Here is a 16921-nt window from a genome sequence, read left to right as displayed (position 1 = left end):
TACACAAGCACTGTATTTTTCAGACAAAAATGAGAAAATCAAAAGGGGAAATCTTTTATTCTTTATAAAGAGGTAAGGAAACAACATACTTTGCTCATCTCTTATACTCTAATTTCTGGAAATATGATAGAACATAATTAAAAGGAAGTGCAAATATAATGTATGTTCACATTTGAATTTGTTCTGGTTATGGTAGAGAGGCAACATTGAGCAGAAACTTTAGGAATTCAAAGGAGTATAGACCTAAAGGCTTTTTTTTTCTAAAATCCAGCTCCCCTATGTACCAATATACCAGTACAGTTGAACCCCGGATTACGAGCATAATCCGTTCCAGGAGTATATTCGTAATCCAAAGTACTGGCATATCAAATCGCGTTTTCCCATTGAAGTCAATGGAAACAAAAATAATTAGTTAAGCATTGACTTCAATGGGATGCAATATTGAATGCGGCCAGAGGTGGGGGGCGCCAGAGAGAGCGTAAAACGGCCAAAAAGGCCAGAGGACACTTCGGCTCGTTTTCTGCCCCCCTTACCTCAGGCCAAATGAGGTACTGCAGGCCAATGTTTGGCTTTTCTCGGCTCCTGCGCCCCGTACCTCAGGCCAAATGAGGTACTGCAGGCCTATTTAGCTTGAATTATGCTCATCTTGCGAGTCAACACTCGCAAACCAAGTCAGAATTTAAAAAAAAGTTGCTCCCAAATCAAAACGCTCTCAAACCAAGTTACTCTTAAACTGTTCGACTGTAATGTATCTTTCTTTGGTTTTGAAGACAAGGTCTACCTCCATCCATGTCTGTTTGCAGATCATTTCAGAACCTTCCTGGTATAAACACAGGACAGATAAGCCAGTATGACCCAGAAAAGAGTTTTCCAGCTGTCCTCATTAGCACACCTTCATCCATCAACTAAGTTTTCACAGCACCCCCGGCATTCCTCCATGTGTGAATTTGCCTGACTTCCCTAGCATCCCTTCAGATGGGCTCAGGGTGCATGTTAAATTCTTTGGGGCCACATGCAGCCCATGGGACACCCCTGATGTAGTGCAAGAGCCTTCCTGATAACAGTGATTGGATAGATGGTGTGCCCGTCTATTATATAGTTTTAACCTCCCTGGTGGTATGATTATGTCAGATTTTAGGTGCTGAAAGCGGTACAATTATTTTGCATGGAAATTTGGCGTTTTACATTGTAGGTCTGTAATTCTTAGGAATAACTCACTTAAATCTGTCCAAACAAGAGTTTGGACAGATTATCATACATCTCCGGTATGATAAAGTTTGAAACACAAAATCCTAAATTATAATATAAATAACTATAACAAATAATAATGTAATTATAATAAAAATGATTCAATAATATAATCAAATAAAAAACACTGAAATTTGCTCAGTTTCAGAATTGTCGCTGTCATTACTTTCAGTGTTTGATGACCAATTTCCCCACAAATCACTATCGCTCAATTCTGCAAGTGATTCTAATTTATTATCGCTGTTTTCTAGCTGCTAAAACCACTTTTGACGTAAACTGACACTTTTTAGTTGCTATGGACAATCTCCAGTTTCCAGGTAGAAAGAACAGTATTTATAATATAAAAGTGCATACAGGGCACTGGACAGACCACTAGGGACAAAGGGTGTGTGTAATAAGTTAATACAGTACTGTAATCTGTAAGATCTGTGCGTCGGAACGGAGCTCAGCGGCACTCGGGCACTGTGTGAATCGAGCGAGGAGACAGCTCGATCACACAGCAGGAAGACATCGCAGGATGCAGGGGACAAGATAAGTAACTCCCTGCCTGGATACTGCGATGCGATTCCGATTCTGGCTCATGAATACCGCTAATGGTACTGGGTTTCCACCCCGAGCCAGGTTAAGCTAGTGCATCGTTAGTTCACTTACCTTTTCCATCGATTTCCCTTCTAAATGTTTTTTTTTTTGTTTTCTTTGTCTGAATTTCCTGTTCCTCCTCAGTAAGCTGTTCTGGCTGACTAACCCCCAGCCAGAACAGCTCGGATGATGGAGGCAAGCTTACTGAGGAGAAACAGGAAGTGAGAAATTCAGACAAAGAAAAATAACATTTAGAAGGGAAATCGAATGAAAAAGGTAAGTGAACTAACAATGCACTAACTTAAAGGAATCTATTTAGAAAATAAAAAATAACCTTTACAACCCCTGTTATATGTCATATGTCAGGTTCTGAAAAAAATTAAATGCAGGAAGACTTAAGCCAGCAGAGGTCTTGACCCCTCCACTTAAATTCCAGTTCAAGTTTCAGTTTAAATGTAGTCAAAGTTAACTTAAGTAGGTGAATATTCCACACCACTACTTTGTACTTTAAAAATGACATTAGCATTTGATGCTACCATGGGAAACCCTTTATCGTCATCATAACATGGTGGATTTGATCTCTGTAGGTGCAATCCAGCCATTTTTCTCTTCATGTGATTTTGCCTTGTGCTTCGTAAACTCCTCTGTGATTTCTAGAAGACTTTTTCCTTTGGTCTCTGGGAGGAAAAATCGAACGTACAAAGCGGTGCTGACACAAACAACCATAAACGGGATATAACAGAAGTGACCGAGGCCTTGCTGAAATGGAAAGGTAGAAGTCAGTCAGCAGAAAAGTACCAAATGTACTGAGAACAATGTGTGAGGAAAAGAGCTTGATGTGTACCAAGAAATTACAAGGATTTTATAGTGCATGAGTACTATATGGAGCTATAACTAGCTAGAAAAATTTAAGAAAATGCACAGCAGAAGAGTGAGTAGAAAACTAAGGATCTCGGCAGAGAGAATGCAAAAGATAACCTAGCTAGGTAAAAAATAGTATGTCCAGACAATACAGAAGTATGAACTGTTATAGGTATGTTCAGAGAAAGTCAAATTTGAAAACAGATGACTATTCTTGTTCAGCACAAATAATATGAACAGTAAAATGTGAACTTGCTGGACCCAGTACTTAGTTAGCCTTATTAAAGTCACCACATTCCTGTGCAAATAAGTGCAGTGTGATTTAAGCCCATTCATTTTAAATGGGCTCAAATTGCACCACATCGCCACAAAGTAGTTCATGCACCAGTTTTAGAAATGCACTGCAACTGGATGGCATGATCATTTTGTACCATACGGTCCAGTGCATGCAAATGCACTGTGTTTGCGACCTGCATTTTAGGTATCTTTAACATTGCAGCGACATCCACTGCAGATCACAAGGGCAGTGCGATTTGAACACGGTGCAGGAAATGCACATGGATCACAGTTTTCCCACACCTCGTTCTAGTGTGAACTGGTGAAAGTGAAGAAATGTCATCACCACACCATGTAATCCTCTAAAGGGTCCAAAGCTTTATTTTTGTGGTCACATGCTAAACATATGGCAAAGAACCATGTGACCACGAAAAAATAGCTTTCAAGGAATCCTTGGTGTGCTGAGGACATATCTTCACTTTGATCGTCCACAGTTTTCAGCCTATGGTCATTACTGAACAGCCATTTTCTTGAATATGCGTGTGGGGAATATTGTATTTGGACCTAGTGTGAATCAGGGCTAAAATGAACTGAAGAACTCTTTGCCCCAAAGTCTCACATCACCAACATTGTAAAAATCGGCCTGCCTGAGATACTCCATTAAGTAAAATTATTAAACAAATAGGTAGATTCAGGTACGTTGGCGTAACTTTGCGGTGGCATAGCTTAAGGAATTTAAGCTACGCCGCCGTAAGTTAGCGAGGCAAGTACATGATTCCCAATGTACTTGCCTGCTAAGTTACGTCGGCGTAGCCTGAATCGGCGGGCGTAAGGGCGCCTAATTCAAATGTGTTTGAGGGGGGCGTGTTTTATGATAATGGCGCTTGACCTCACGTTTTCTAAGTTTTCTTTTACTGCGCATGCGCCGGGCGCCTACATTTCCCAGTGTGCATTGCGGCTAAGTACGCCGCACGGGCCTATTGATTTTGACGTGGACGTAAACAACGTAAATCCCGATTCATGGACGACTTACGCAAACAACATTAAAAAATCTAATTTTGACACGGGAACGGCGGCCATACTTGACATTACTATTCCAATAGGGCCTAGCTCTAACTTTACGCAGCCTATCTCTTACGTAAACGGCGTAAAAGTACTGCGTCGGCCGGGCGTACGTTCGTGAATCTGCGTATCTCCTAATTTACATATTCTACGCCGACCGCAATGGAAGCGCCACCTAGCGGCCATCCAAAATATTGCAATCTAAGATAGGACGGCACAAGCCGTCGTATCTTAGATATGTTTAAGCGTATCTCTGTTTGAGCATACGCTTAAACATAAGTCGGCGTAGATTCTGAGTTAGGTCGGCTTATCTACTGATAAGTCGGCCTAACTCTTACTGAATCTATCTACGTATATGTCTAGAAAGTGTGCTGACATTATATTTTTTATTCTGCAAAAGCAAAAACCAACTGAAAAAAATAATAACTCTAGCTCACCACAATGAAGGGAAATGCTAGCCCAACAATAAACAGCATGATCCAGATGAGGGAGCCGCAGACCATGTATGCAGCTGGGCGTGCCATTTGATCAAATATCTCTGCTGGCATGATTCCTGTGACCCCAGCTATTGTTCAGGAAGAAATAAGAAAATCGTTTTGTAAACAAAGAATCACTACTTATTTGCAAATGTCAGATACTATACAAAAAGAGTAACAAAGCCATAAGAGCCGGTTCACACAGGGGCGACCTTTCAGGCGACTCAGCCGCCTGACAAGTCGCGGTCCGCTCTATTCAATGGAACCGTTCTAATAGGAGCGACGCAAGTCGCTCCGACTTAGAAAAAGGTTTCTGTACGACTTTGGGGGCAACTTGCATTGACTTCAATACAGAAGTCATTTTGCAAGTTGCCTCTCAAGTCGTCTTGAGATCGCCTTGCCGAGTCGCCCCCAAAGTCGTGCTGCCTGTGTGAACCGGCTCTAAAGCTCCACTGACACAGCAAATAAATAAATAAATAAATAAATGATCTTAACAATAACAAAGTTCAATAAGAATTCATATCACATTTAGAATAAAACATGGTAGAGAGGATCTAAAAGTCATATAAAACATGAATAATATGGATCAAAAATACATGAGAGTAACAAAACAGTATAAACATAGACGATCACCAAAATGTTTAGAAAAAGCGTCACAGCAAACAAATAGAGTTGTTTAGAAACCCATATATTCCATTTAATAGAGAAATAAAGCATTTTGTCATGTAAGGTAAAGAAATTCTTTCCATTACCATGATAGTATCTATTCTCCTTACATTGTTTCATTGTCCTAACTGCCTATTGCAATATTTTTTAGATACAAAAAAAAAAAAATTAGACACAACAAAAAATGTCTTGGCTGTATATAAAGTCAGAAAATGTAAAAACAGATGACGCTTTGTATATATGGAAATAATTCAAGATCATTGTGCTAAGAGAACATTTTTTTTTTAATGAGAGTTGAAGATTGACATCAACATTTATAGCTCTGTATGTACCTGGACCAATGCCAAAGCTCAGGATGTAGGCAAAAATGCAGACCATGCTTAGGTATGGCATCCAGCTGACTTTTTCCTGGAAAGCAAAAAATAGAATTTACAAATGAAACTATAGGACCACTTTAAACATTAAATTGACACATAACATGACATTCAATTCAATATGGCAACCTGTAGGCCTTCTGTACACAGATGGTGTACAGAACTTCCACATAAATGTAAATTCCAGCTTGTGTGATTGGCCTACTGATTTTCCCAGAAGTCTGCACTACAGATACAGATACAGATACAAGTCTAATTTTAGGCAACCTCTGCAATGGGAATTAAGGGCCAGATTCACAGAGCAGATACGACGGCGTATCTCCTGATACGCCGTCGTATCTGTTGTTCTATCTATGCGACTGATTTATAGAATCAGTTACGCATAGATAGCCATAAGATCCGACAGGTGTAATTGTTTTACACTGTCGGATCTTAAGATGCAATACCGCGGCCACCACTGGGGGGAGTTCGCGTCGTAAACCAGCGTCGGGTATGCAAATTAGGAGTTACGGCGATCCACAACGGTTTTTCGCGTTCGCTACGTCGCCGCTAGTCTAGTTTCCCGTCGCAAAGTTAGTCGTTTTTTTTGCTGCCTTAACTTTACACAGCAATCGTATTGCTGTATAAAGTATGGCCGTCGTTCCCGCGTCGAAATTTAAAAAATAACGTCGTTTGCGTAAGCCGTCCGGGAATACGGAATTACGCTGCGCGCGTCGCCGTTCGAAAAAATGACGTCACTTCGCGCAAAGCACGGCGGGAGTTCGGAAACGGAGCATGCGCGGCAGGTCTGGCGCGGGAGCGCGCCTAATTTAAATGGCACACGCCCATTTGAATTGGCCCGCCTTGCGCCGGAGGCCGCTGGCGTAGGTTTTCATCGCAAGTGCTTGGTGAATCAGGCACTTGCGATGAAAAATTGCGGCGGTGTAACGTATCTAGGATACGTTACGCTGCCGCGATTCTACGTGAATCTGGCCCTATGTTTTTGAGATACTCCCTAAGGCCGGATTCACACTTGTGCGGTGCGAATTTCAGCTCTATTATCTCTGCAGAGAGATAAGACAACTGTTCAGCAGATCAGCTCCATTTTAGATGCAAATTTGGAGACCTGGCAGAGGGGAGAAGTGTATTGAGCTGAATGAGAGAAATCCTGAAGAGAAATGAACACATGTGCGAATCAGATGCATGCCCAAAGAAGATAATGGGCCTGAATTCGCACCTGAGCCGCACCGCAATGCCTAGAAAACACACACGTTTTTTCGGAAATGCGCAGTGCGAATGCATCGCACATATGTGAACCAGCTTCATTGGAATCAATGTATTTTATAATGTTATGCGAATTGGATGCGGTTTAAGCCGCAACCAATTCGCATAGGTGTGAACCCGGCCTAAGGGTTAATTACTTCTAAAGGAAACGGCAACTTTTCTCATTAGAACACTGCAAATGCATCTGCTGAACACAGACACTCCCATTCAGGAATCAGCCTTCCAAGGACATAGTGGAACATACAGCTTTTTGTTAAAGTGGCTGTAAAGGTAGAAGGTGTTTTAGCTTAAAATGATTGTAAATGAAAACCTTGTATTACAAAAAAAATAGCAAACATGCCATACTTACCAGCAGCCCTGATCCTCCTCTTCTTCGGTCTCCGTCTGCGTTAAAAAAACTAAAATAATGTGGTTGCATAAGTGTGCACACCCTCTTATAACTGAGGATGTAGCTGTGTTCAGAATTAGGCAATCCCATTCAAACTAATGTTAAATAGGAGTCAGTACCCACCTGACATCATTTAAAGTGCCTCTGATTAACCCCCAAATAAAGTTCAACTGTTCTAGTAGGTCTTTCCTGACATTTTCGCATCCTACATCAAAAGCCATGGTTGGCAGAGAGCTTCCAAAGCATCAGATGGATCTCATTGTTAAAAGGTATCAGTCAGGAAAAGGGTACAAAAGAATTTCCAAAGCATTAGATATACCATGGAACATAGTGAAGACAGTCATCAAGTGGAGAAAATATGGCACAACAGGGACAAGAACTGGACGTCCCTCCAAAATTCATGAAAATACAAGAAAAAAATGGTCAGGGAGGCTGCCAAGAGGCCTACAGCAACATTAAAGGAGCTGCAAGAATATCTGGCAAGTCCTGGATGTGTGGTACATGTGACAGCAATCTCCCGTATTCTTCATATGTCCGGGCTATGGGGTAGAGTGGCAAGACAGAAGCCTTTTCTTATGAAGAAAAACATCCAACCCCAGACAAATTTTGCAAAAACAAATCTGGAGTCTCCCAAAAGCATGTGGGAAAATCTGTTATGGTCTGATGAAACCAAGAAACTTTTTGGCCATAATTCCAAAAGATATGTTTGCTGCAAAAACAACACTGCACATCACCAAAAGAAAACCATACCCACTGCGAAGCATGGTGGTGGCAGCATCATGCTTTGGGGCTGTTTTTCCTGGAACAGGGGCCTTAGTCAAGATAGAGGGAATTATGAAAAGTTCCAAATATCAGTCAATATTAGCAAAAAACCTTCAGGTTTCTGCTAGAAAGCTGAACATGAAGAGGAACTTCATCTTTCAGCATGCCAATTACCCAAAACATACATTCAAATCAACAAAGGAATGGCTTCACCAGAAAAAGATTAGAGTTTTGGAATGGCCCAGCCAGAGCCCAGACCAAAATCTGATTAATCTTTGGGGTGATCTAAAGAGGGCTGTGCACAGGAGATGCCCTCGCAATCTGACAGATTTGGAGTGTTTTTGCAAAGAAGAATGGGCAAATATTGGCAAGTCAAGATGTGCCATGCTGATAGACTCATACTCAAAAAGTAGTTGTTTATTTATACTTCCTGCACCTAAAAGGTTTGTACTTAGGCATTTAGATTTGTTTTACCCTTTGGCATGAAGGGGTTAAAATTGATCACTCAGAGGTGAATGTTTTTTCTCAACAAAAGTGGAGTTACTCTTTAACACAAGTCAAAATTAGGCATACTTAATTTTTCCATAAAAGGTTCTTACAACCCACAACAACAACTGATGCATTGTTTGTTTAGACATTGAAACTGTATACAGGATTATGAATGGTAATAAATCTGCTAAAAGAATATGTGCAGAATTGGTACCTGCTGAGATAAAGCGATCATAAAAACCACAGCCCACACAGACATCATGCTATATCCTCCCATCACTAGAGCCCGACGACCAACACGATCAATAAATAAAGTCTGAAAAATGATTTACAGACAAAAAATAAGCAACAAACAAATAAAATGGTACAAACACTAGATATATAATTTCATAGGTATACAATAAGTTATTATAACATGTTTTGCATAGACAGCCATAGACCTGAATAGCATAACTTCAGATTAAACAATGTTTTATTTGTAAAATCAATTATTTGGCATCAGGATACTTACACAAGTGAACGAAGTAATGAGTTCACAGCTTCCTGTGCCAATAACAACATAGGGGATTTTCTCTGGGGGTATCCCCGCTTCATTAAATATGTAGGATGCATAAAAATACATCTGGGGAGAAAAAAAACAAGGACATGACAACTAAAGTGGGAGAAAGGATAAAGTGTAATAAAAAATGAATATTGGAAAGAAGGGAGAAAGTGAAATTGAATATACATATAGCGAATAGCAGTTATTCACATTTAACTTGACATGTTCCGGAATTTTGAAGACGTTTTGTTGCTAATCTAAGCAGTTTCTTCAAATTCAGCTATTGCATCACCTTAATGAATTGGAATATTCACATACAACATACATTTTGTGTGTACACCTGCAAACTGTATTATTACAGTATTTACATAACCTGCTACGCATGCATACACAGCCTAGCATATACTGTGTATGAACGATCTGGCAAGTGGAGTTTGCTATGTATGTTCTAGTGCCAGAGTGTATGGCAGTTAAGCCAATGCGTGCCTACAAATTTAAAGTGATTTTCTATGTTTTTGAGCCTTGCCACCGTTAGTATTTTTTAATATTTCAATATTTTTATTAGAAGTAATAAAAGTACAACAGTAAAAAATTTTGCAGAAAAGCAACATGAGTTTCTTAGGTTGCTATATCAATAAGAACAAAAATATCCATTATTATTTTTAAATGTACATACCACAGGGAAATAAAAATGTGTGCACAGCTACCATTAAAAAGTCTGTAAAAAAAGAAATTTTTAGAAAAATCTAAATGAACTGGTGGTAAATGGTGAAGCTGTACTATGTATGCGTGTATCTTTGTGCATATGTGCCTTAAAGGGTCACTAAAGGAATTTTTTTTTTTAGCTAAATAGCTTCCTTTACCTTACTGCAGTCCTGGTTTCATGTCCTCATTGTTCGTTTTTGCTTTTAATGTTGCTGTAAATCCTCTCTGTTCTGGACACTTCCTGGTTGCCTGTTTCCTGATAACCACAGTGCTGGGAGATTTCTCACGGTGGTCACTAATGTGATTATTGTGTGTAAAACGAAACTGGATTGGTGCTGAGGAGTTTTAGACAAAGTATCACTGCTCTCTATTGGCTGACTGCCCTCTAGTGGCTCTCTGTACATCAGAGAACCAGGAAACAACAACAAAAACGAAACTACACTGCAGGCACATTATATGATTGTTTTTTAATCATTTTTAAAAGGAATCAGTTAACTATTATGTCTCTATGCCCTGTAAACAGTCATTTCAGCTAAAAAAAAAAATTCCTTTAGTGACCCTTTAAAGCACCAGCCGAAGTATAAGAGTCCATAAAGTGATATTTGGAATGGAGATTCTAATGATAAATACTGTACCTGTACATATGCTACATTTTTTCTGATGACAGCATAGCTTTTAGCTCTCTTTTTACATGCCAGTTGGCCTGGGGATTGCACATTTTATTACTTAGCAAGTTGGTCACATTTGTTTTTATTTCATGTTGTATTATTTTTTAGGTAAAATGTTGACTTGTTAATTTCATACACCTTCTAGAAACAAAATGCACAAAAACAGCATCATTTTGATGTCCATAGCAAATTAGGACCACACCATACACTGTGAACACCAACTAGAGTCACAAATGCTATGTGCATACATCCGCACATGCATGTAGGCCTGCAATGCAAATATCATAACAATTTATGCCTGCTCTTATTAATTTGCTTTGGAAAATCAGGTCCATACTGTCTGGGAGAGGATGTGCTCACCATAACACTATAATACCCAAATCTTGTACCAAGTACAAAACCAATAAAACTAAAAAGAAAACCCCTAAAAAAAGAAAAAAGAACGGGAAGCTGCCCACATACAATATCCTGATACAAGATATAAGAAACTTTTCTCAGAAAAATGCTGTACTGTCCCTTTAAATAATGTTACATATGAAAATACGTATTCCATTCAAATACATAATCAGAGTGCAAATTCAGTAAATCCAATCAACTTTAACTTAACTTAACTGGACTTAAAATGTCCAACATGTCCCATAAACAGCTGGTGTTCAATATGAAACTTAATCCTATGCAATATTTACGCAACAACTTCTCCGATGACTTCTCCTCCACCACAATAAGAAATAGAGACTCTTACCAAAGAGATTGGACCCCGCAATATACAGTAGAGGTCATTTTCTCCATTAACAATATAGGTCCGTACTCACTGTTTAATCGCGTAGTAAAGTTTCAGACTCCCCACGGGGAATGGGCGTTCCTATGCAGAGGGCTCGTGATTGACGGCCGGCAATGGCGCGTCACGCTTCACAAAAATAGCCGGAGTAGGTCTCGGCTCTTCGCGGCGCTATACGGCGCCTGCGCACAGACATCGGAGCTGACTGCGCAGGCGCCGTGAAGAGAAAACTCCTATTTCGGCTATTTCCGTCAAGCGTGACGCACCATAGCCGGCCGTCACTCACGAGCCCTCTGCATAGGAACGCCCATTCCCCTGAAACTTTACTACGCGATTAAACAGTGAGTACGGTGCCAAAAAAATATATAAAGGCATACTGTAGCTCACGCTACTATGCTGAATGACATGCTAGAAAAAAAATAAAATTTTGTAGGGAGAACCCCCGCTTTAAGTTCCATATTGATTCACCTTTATTGTTCATAGGACGTTTTGGACTTTAATGAAATTAAGTTAATGTTCTTTTCCACATGTAACAATATTTAAAGGGACAGAGCAGCATTTTTCTGAGAGGTGTGCTCATCATAACCCAAACACAATGGGAAAGTTAGTTATTCACCTTAGATATTTTTTCAGAGTACTGTGATAGCAAATATGAATTCACACTGATATTCTTACAAAGACGGTATGCGATTCATATACTGCGTGTTCCGTTTTTTACATACTTAGAGAATAGAATGGTCCAAAGGAAGAAAAAAAAGAGGCACTTGATCATTTAAAACCGGAAATGTATTCACAAATGTTGACTTACGGAATCATTTCCACACAGTTGCATGGCACTGCTGAGCACTACTATAGTAAGAAGCTGCCGTCGTAGTAATGGATCCTGGACTAGGCTAAGCAGATTCTTTGGCTTTTGACCTTTGAGGGCTGCCTGCTCTGCCAGCATCTCCTCCATCTCATCGCTAAGATTGCAGTGCCCACGCAGCCGCTGTAATGCTGCAAAGAAATTAATTTCAGTAAGCAGTACCTCAAACATGTGGCAGAAGTTTATTTTCTGAAGTGCCTAAATATCCTAAAACTTAATGCAGAGTGTTCACAAGATACTCACCAGAGACACAGGAATCCCTGTCCTTCAAATCTATTAACAAGTATCGAGGACTCTCTGGGAGCCATGGAAGGACTAGAACTTGCAGAATACCAGGAATCACATTGCTAGCTAATAGAAGAGGCCAGGATTCTTCACTGCCAAGTATCTCCCTAGGAGACAAAACCCAAGACAATTATATCCTAGAGATGCCAGCAGTGATATCTCTCTCCCCAACATCTAGCTTTGTTTCTGCCCAATTGGAATTCCCCAGAGTTCATAATAAAAAAGAAATAAGAAATTTGACAAGCAGAGAAGGTGGCACTGTTGTGCAGACCTAGAAACACAAATGAAAAGCCTGTGTCACTGTGGTCCTCAAAAGAAGATACATTTAGATCGTTTCAGCTAAAATATAAGCTTTGGGTGCGCTGCACCTTTAAAGCGGAAGTAAACCCATCCATAAAACAGTTTCATTGCCGGCACGTGCCGGAAATGCAACACTCCCATTGGTTGTGCTCTCAACCAAACTGTCAAACCATCCAATGGCTGGTGTCATAACTGATCACATGTGCAGCATCATGGCAGTTGTAGATCAAACAGAGGCAAAGATGGCAGCTTCCCTGTCTGGAAACGATAGGAGGGTTTACTTCCACTTTAATTGTTGTTTTAAAGCAAAATTCTGGGTAAATATAGTAAAAAAAAAAAAAAAGAAAGAAAAAGAAACCTAAAATGTACTTTAAACGTTACAAGTAAAAATATGTGAATCTCTTCCTATATTAGAGAATGAGATAGGGTGGACATGCACTGTTAACCAATCAGAGCTCTACATTGCTCAGTGCTGTCAATCTAATACTGGTAGCTTGCTGACAGTGATAGGATTACTTTCACATTAAAGTCAGGATCTGGCTGAAGACAACATATACAAGCTCAGCCATGAGCTTTTTTTAAACACTTCAGTCTCTGGAAGTACTATGTATGTCCACAGAGCTGAAATTGTTAACCACTTGCTGATAGTCTAACGACGACACACATCGGCAGAATGGCACGGCTGCGCAAAGCAAAGTACCTGTACGTTGCTTTGAATTTACCGTGGGACCCGATGTCTGCCGGTGTCCCGCGATAGTGTCACGGAGCTGCAGAACAGGGAGATGCCTATGTAAACAAGTAATTTCCCTGTTCTGCCTAGTGACAGGACAGTGATCTACTGCTCCCTATAATCGGGAGCTGTGATCACTGTCGTGTCACTTGTAGCCCCCCCCCCCAAGTTAGAATCACTCCCTAGGACACACTTAACCCCTTCATCGCCCCCTAGTGTTTAACCCTTTCCCTGCCAGTGTCATTTACACAGTAATCAAAAAAGTGTATAATGTATAAAAGTATAATGTCAAAAGTGTCCGATGTGTCCGCCATAATGTTGCAGTCAAGATAAAAATCGCTGATCTCCGCCATTACTAATAAAAAAATAATAATAAAAATGCCATAAAACTATCCCCTATTTTGTAGAAGCTATAACTTTTGTGCAAACCAATTTTTATTTTGTTAATTTTTTTATATATATTTTTGGGGGATATTTATTATAGCAAAAAAATAAAATATTGCTTTTTTTTCAAAATGGGCGGTATTTTTTTTTTGTTTATAGCGCAAAAAATAAAAATTGCAGGAGGTGATCAAATACCACCAAAAGAAAGCTCTATTTGTGGGAAAAAAGGACATCAATTTTGCTTGGGTGCAACGTTGTACGACCACGAAATTGTCAGTTAAATCGAAGCAGTTCGAATCGCAAAAAGTGTTCTTGTCAGGAAGGGGGCAAAAATGTTAGGTTCTTGAGAGTAATCACAGTTTCACCACCGTGTTACCTGATTCCCACCACTTGCCCCATCACCAGTCCAAAGGCAGTAAAGACAGCAGAGGATAGGGCTACTGTACCACGGAGCTTCTTGGGAGCACTTTCTCCAAGGTACATAGGCTGGACATTCATGCTGACACCTGAAAAGGAGGTGATAAAATTACAGTGCTATTTTTTTACTTTTTTATAAACAAAATCTGAATATACATACATTTTATATATATCTATATAAATATAGATATATACACACACACACACACATCTCACAAAAGTGAGTGAGTACACTCCTCACATTTTTGTAAATATTTTATTACATCTTTTCATGTGACAACACTGAATAAATGACACTTTGCTATAATGTAAAGTAGTGAGTGTACAGCTTGTATATGTAAACTTGCTGTCCCCTCAAAATAACTCAACACACAGCCATTAATGTCTAAACCGCTGGCAACAAAAGTAAATACACCCCTAAGTGAAAATGTCCAAATTGGGCACAATCAGACATTTTCCCATCCCGTTGTCATGTGACTCGTTAGGTCTCAGGTGTGAATGGGGGGGAGGTTTGTTAAATTTCCCAAACTGCTCTAAAGATGCTGTTTGCAGGACTTTTTCTAACGTCCCGCAAGCGCACCGCCCTAGTGTGAAAGCATTGGCAGACAGTTTTCAGGCACTTTACAGGTGTTTATGAAAAAATGGGGGAAACTGCACTAAGATGGTAATAGTAAAATGGACAACCTGGTTGGACCACAAAAAATTACTATAAATGGAATTAATAAAAAAATGTGGAAAGCAGCAAAACCTTCTGCAAAACATACAGTGAACAAAATATGAGAAAAATATGGTTGCGCTAACCCTATAGTGCTTACACAACTGAATGCGAAACTAAACATATTGTGAATACATCAACACTTAAAAGAAAATTACGAATAATCCAAGAAAACACACTTATAAATAGCAAAATAAATGTAAACCGTAAATATATAATAAAATGATCTAACAATGATATCTAGCTTTACAGGTGCTATTTATAGCGCTAAAACGCTGGAAAACTGCCTCAGTGTTAAAGGGGTTTTATGAATACACACTAATGCCGCGTACACACCATCACTTTATGTGATGAAAAAAAACGACACTTTCTGTGAAGTAAAAAATGACGTTTTTGAAACTTCAATTTTCAAAGACGAAGTTGCCTACACACCATCGTTTTCTCACAATGATCTTGCAAAGTGAGGTTACGTTCCACCACGTTTTACCATTGAAGCTTGCTTCATAAGTAGCTTCTGGGCATGCGTGGATGAAAAAACGTCTTAGAAAACGACGTTTTTTTTTTCTACACACGGTCAATTTCTGTGAAGTAAAAAGTGCACTTTTGAAAAACGACACATAAAATTGAAGCATGCTTCAATTTTTTTTGGTCGTTTTTTTACAAGACATAAAACGACGTTTTCCCCCACACACAGTCAATTAAAGTGACGTTTTTAAAAACGTCATTTTTTTTCATCACATAAAGTGATGGTGTGTACGCGGCATTAGAGTTTCACAAACACTGCATTGAACACAGACACCGAGTAGGAAATTACCAAAACTAGAGCAGACAGAATCTGGAGCAGTTGTGCATGGCAACCAATTAGCTTCGATCTTCGGCTTGTTAAATTAAAGAGGAGTACCCAAAAGTACCCAGCTCCCACTTCCGCTCAGAGTTCTCCTCTCCCCCTCCCTCCCTGCAAACTTCTGGGACTTGTCACAGGTCCCAGAAGTTTGCCCTGCCATTCAGGACACGCAGCGTGACTCGTGCATGCGCAGTGCACACCCTATTTTAAAGCCGCAAGCTGTCACCACCAGGTGCCCACACTAGTGATGCCAGCACCGGGGAGGGGGACTGAGGCTTCGGGCAGCCACATCGATGGACTGTGAGACAGGTGAGTGTGTGTTTAATTAAAGTCAGCAGCTACATTTTTTGTAGCTGCTGACTTTTAATAAACACAGAAACGGCTGGAACTCCTCTTTAAGCTTTAAACATGAAATAAGAAGCTGTTTGGTTACTATTCACAGCTGTTCTAGATTCTGTCTGCTCCAGTTTTGATAAATTCTCCACTGCCTGTTCTGTGTACATTGTACAGTACATAGCTAGAAAATGAAATGGTGCCAAAGAAATAGAAAAAAAAAAGAAGATGCTTGATCATTTTTGTCAGTGACAATGGTCTAACCCAGGGGTCTCAAACTCAAATTACCTGAGGGCCACAAGACAAGTTTTCATATGCCATGGGGGGCCGCATGCAAACTTTCAAACTTCAAAAACAACAGTACTGGTGTCAGCGAACACATTATTAACCCCCAGCACTGGTGTCAGCGAGCGCATTATTACCACCAGCACTGGTGTAAGTCAGGGTTTGACAAATTTGCTTGGAATCTAGGAGCCAGCTAAAAAAGTTAGGAGCCAGAAAACGCACCCCGTCCCGACGAGCTTGCGTGCAGAAGCGAACACATACGCGAGCAGCGCCCGCATATGTAAACGGTGTTCAAACAACACATGTGAGATATCGCCGCGATTGGTAGAGCGAGAGCAATAATTCTAGCACTAGACCTCCTCTGTAACTTAAAACATGCAACCTGTAGATTTTTTTAATCGTCGCCTATGAAGATTTTAAAGGGTAAAAAAGTTTGTCGGCATTCCACAAGCGGACGCAATTTTGAAGCGTCACATGTTGGGTATGAATTTACTCAGCGTAACATTATCTTTCATAATATTAAAAAAAATGGGGATAACTTTACTGTTTTATTTTTTAATTAAAAAAGTGTAATTTTTTCCCAAAAAGTATTGCAACGATCGCCATTTTATTCTCTAGGGTGTTAGG

At 39.9% G+C, this 16921-nt stretch overlaps 1 protein-coding gene across 1 annotated transcript in view; it reads right to left on the bottom strand.

The window, feature by feature from the left end:
• Positions 1–2352: 2352 nt before the first annotated feature.
• SLC2A11 (solute carrier family 2 member 11) overlaps positions 2353–16921 on the bottom strand; it is a 46698-nt gene continuing 32129 nt past the window's right edge. Inside the window, exons 5-12 of the mRNA XM_040349096.1 lie at positions 14077–14206; positions 12245–12393; positions 11945–12132; positions 8956–9066; positions 8659–8760; positions 5501–5576; positions 4464–4591; positions 2353–2586 (exon numbers count right to left, since the gene is read on the bottom strand). Of these exons, the coding sequence (XP_040205030.1) occupies positions 2386–2586; positions 4464–4591; positions 5501–5576; positions 8659–8760; positions 8956–9066; positions 11945–12132; positions 12245–12393; positions 14077–14206 (1085 nt within the window). The 3' untranslated portion in view covers positions 2353–2385. The remainder of the gene's footprint in view (positions 2587–4463; positions 4592–5500; positions 5577–8658; positions 8761–8955; positions 9067–11944; positions 12133–12244; positions 12394–14076; positions 14207–16921) is intronic.

The sequence above is a fragment of the Rana temporaria genome, chromosome 1 (genome assembly GCF_905171775.1).
Source record: "Rana temporaria chromosome 1, aRanTem1.1, whole genome shotgun sequence".
NCBI classification, from domain to species: domain Eukaryota; kingdom Metazoa; phylum Chordata; class Amphibia; order Anura; family Ranidae; genus Rana; species Rana temporaria.
Note: the sequence above shows the minus strand (reverse complement) of the source record. Positions and strands in the feature narration are given on the sequence as shown.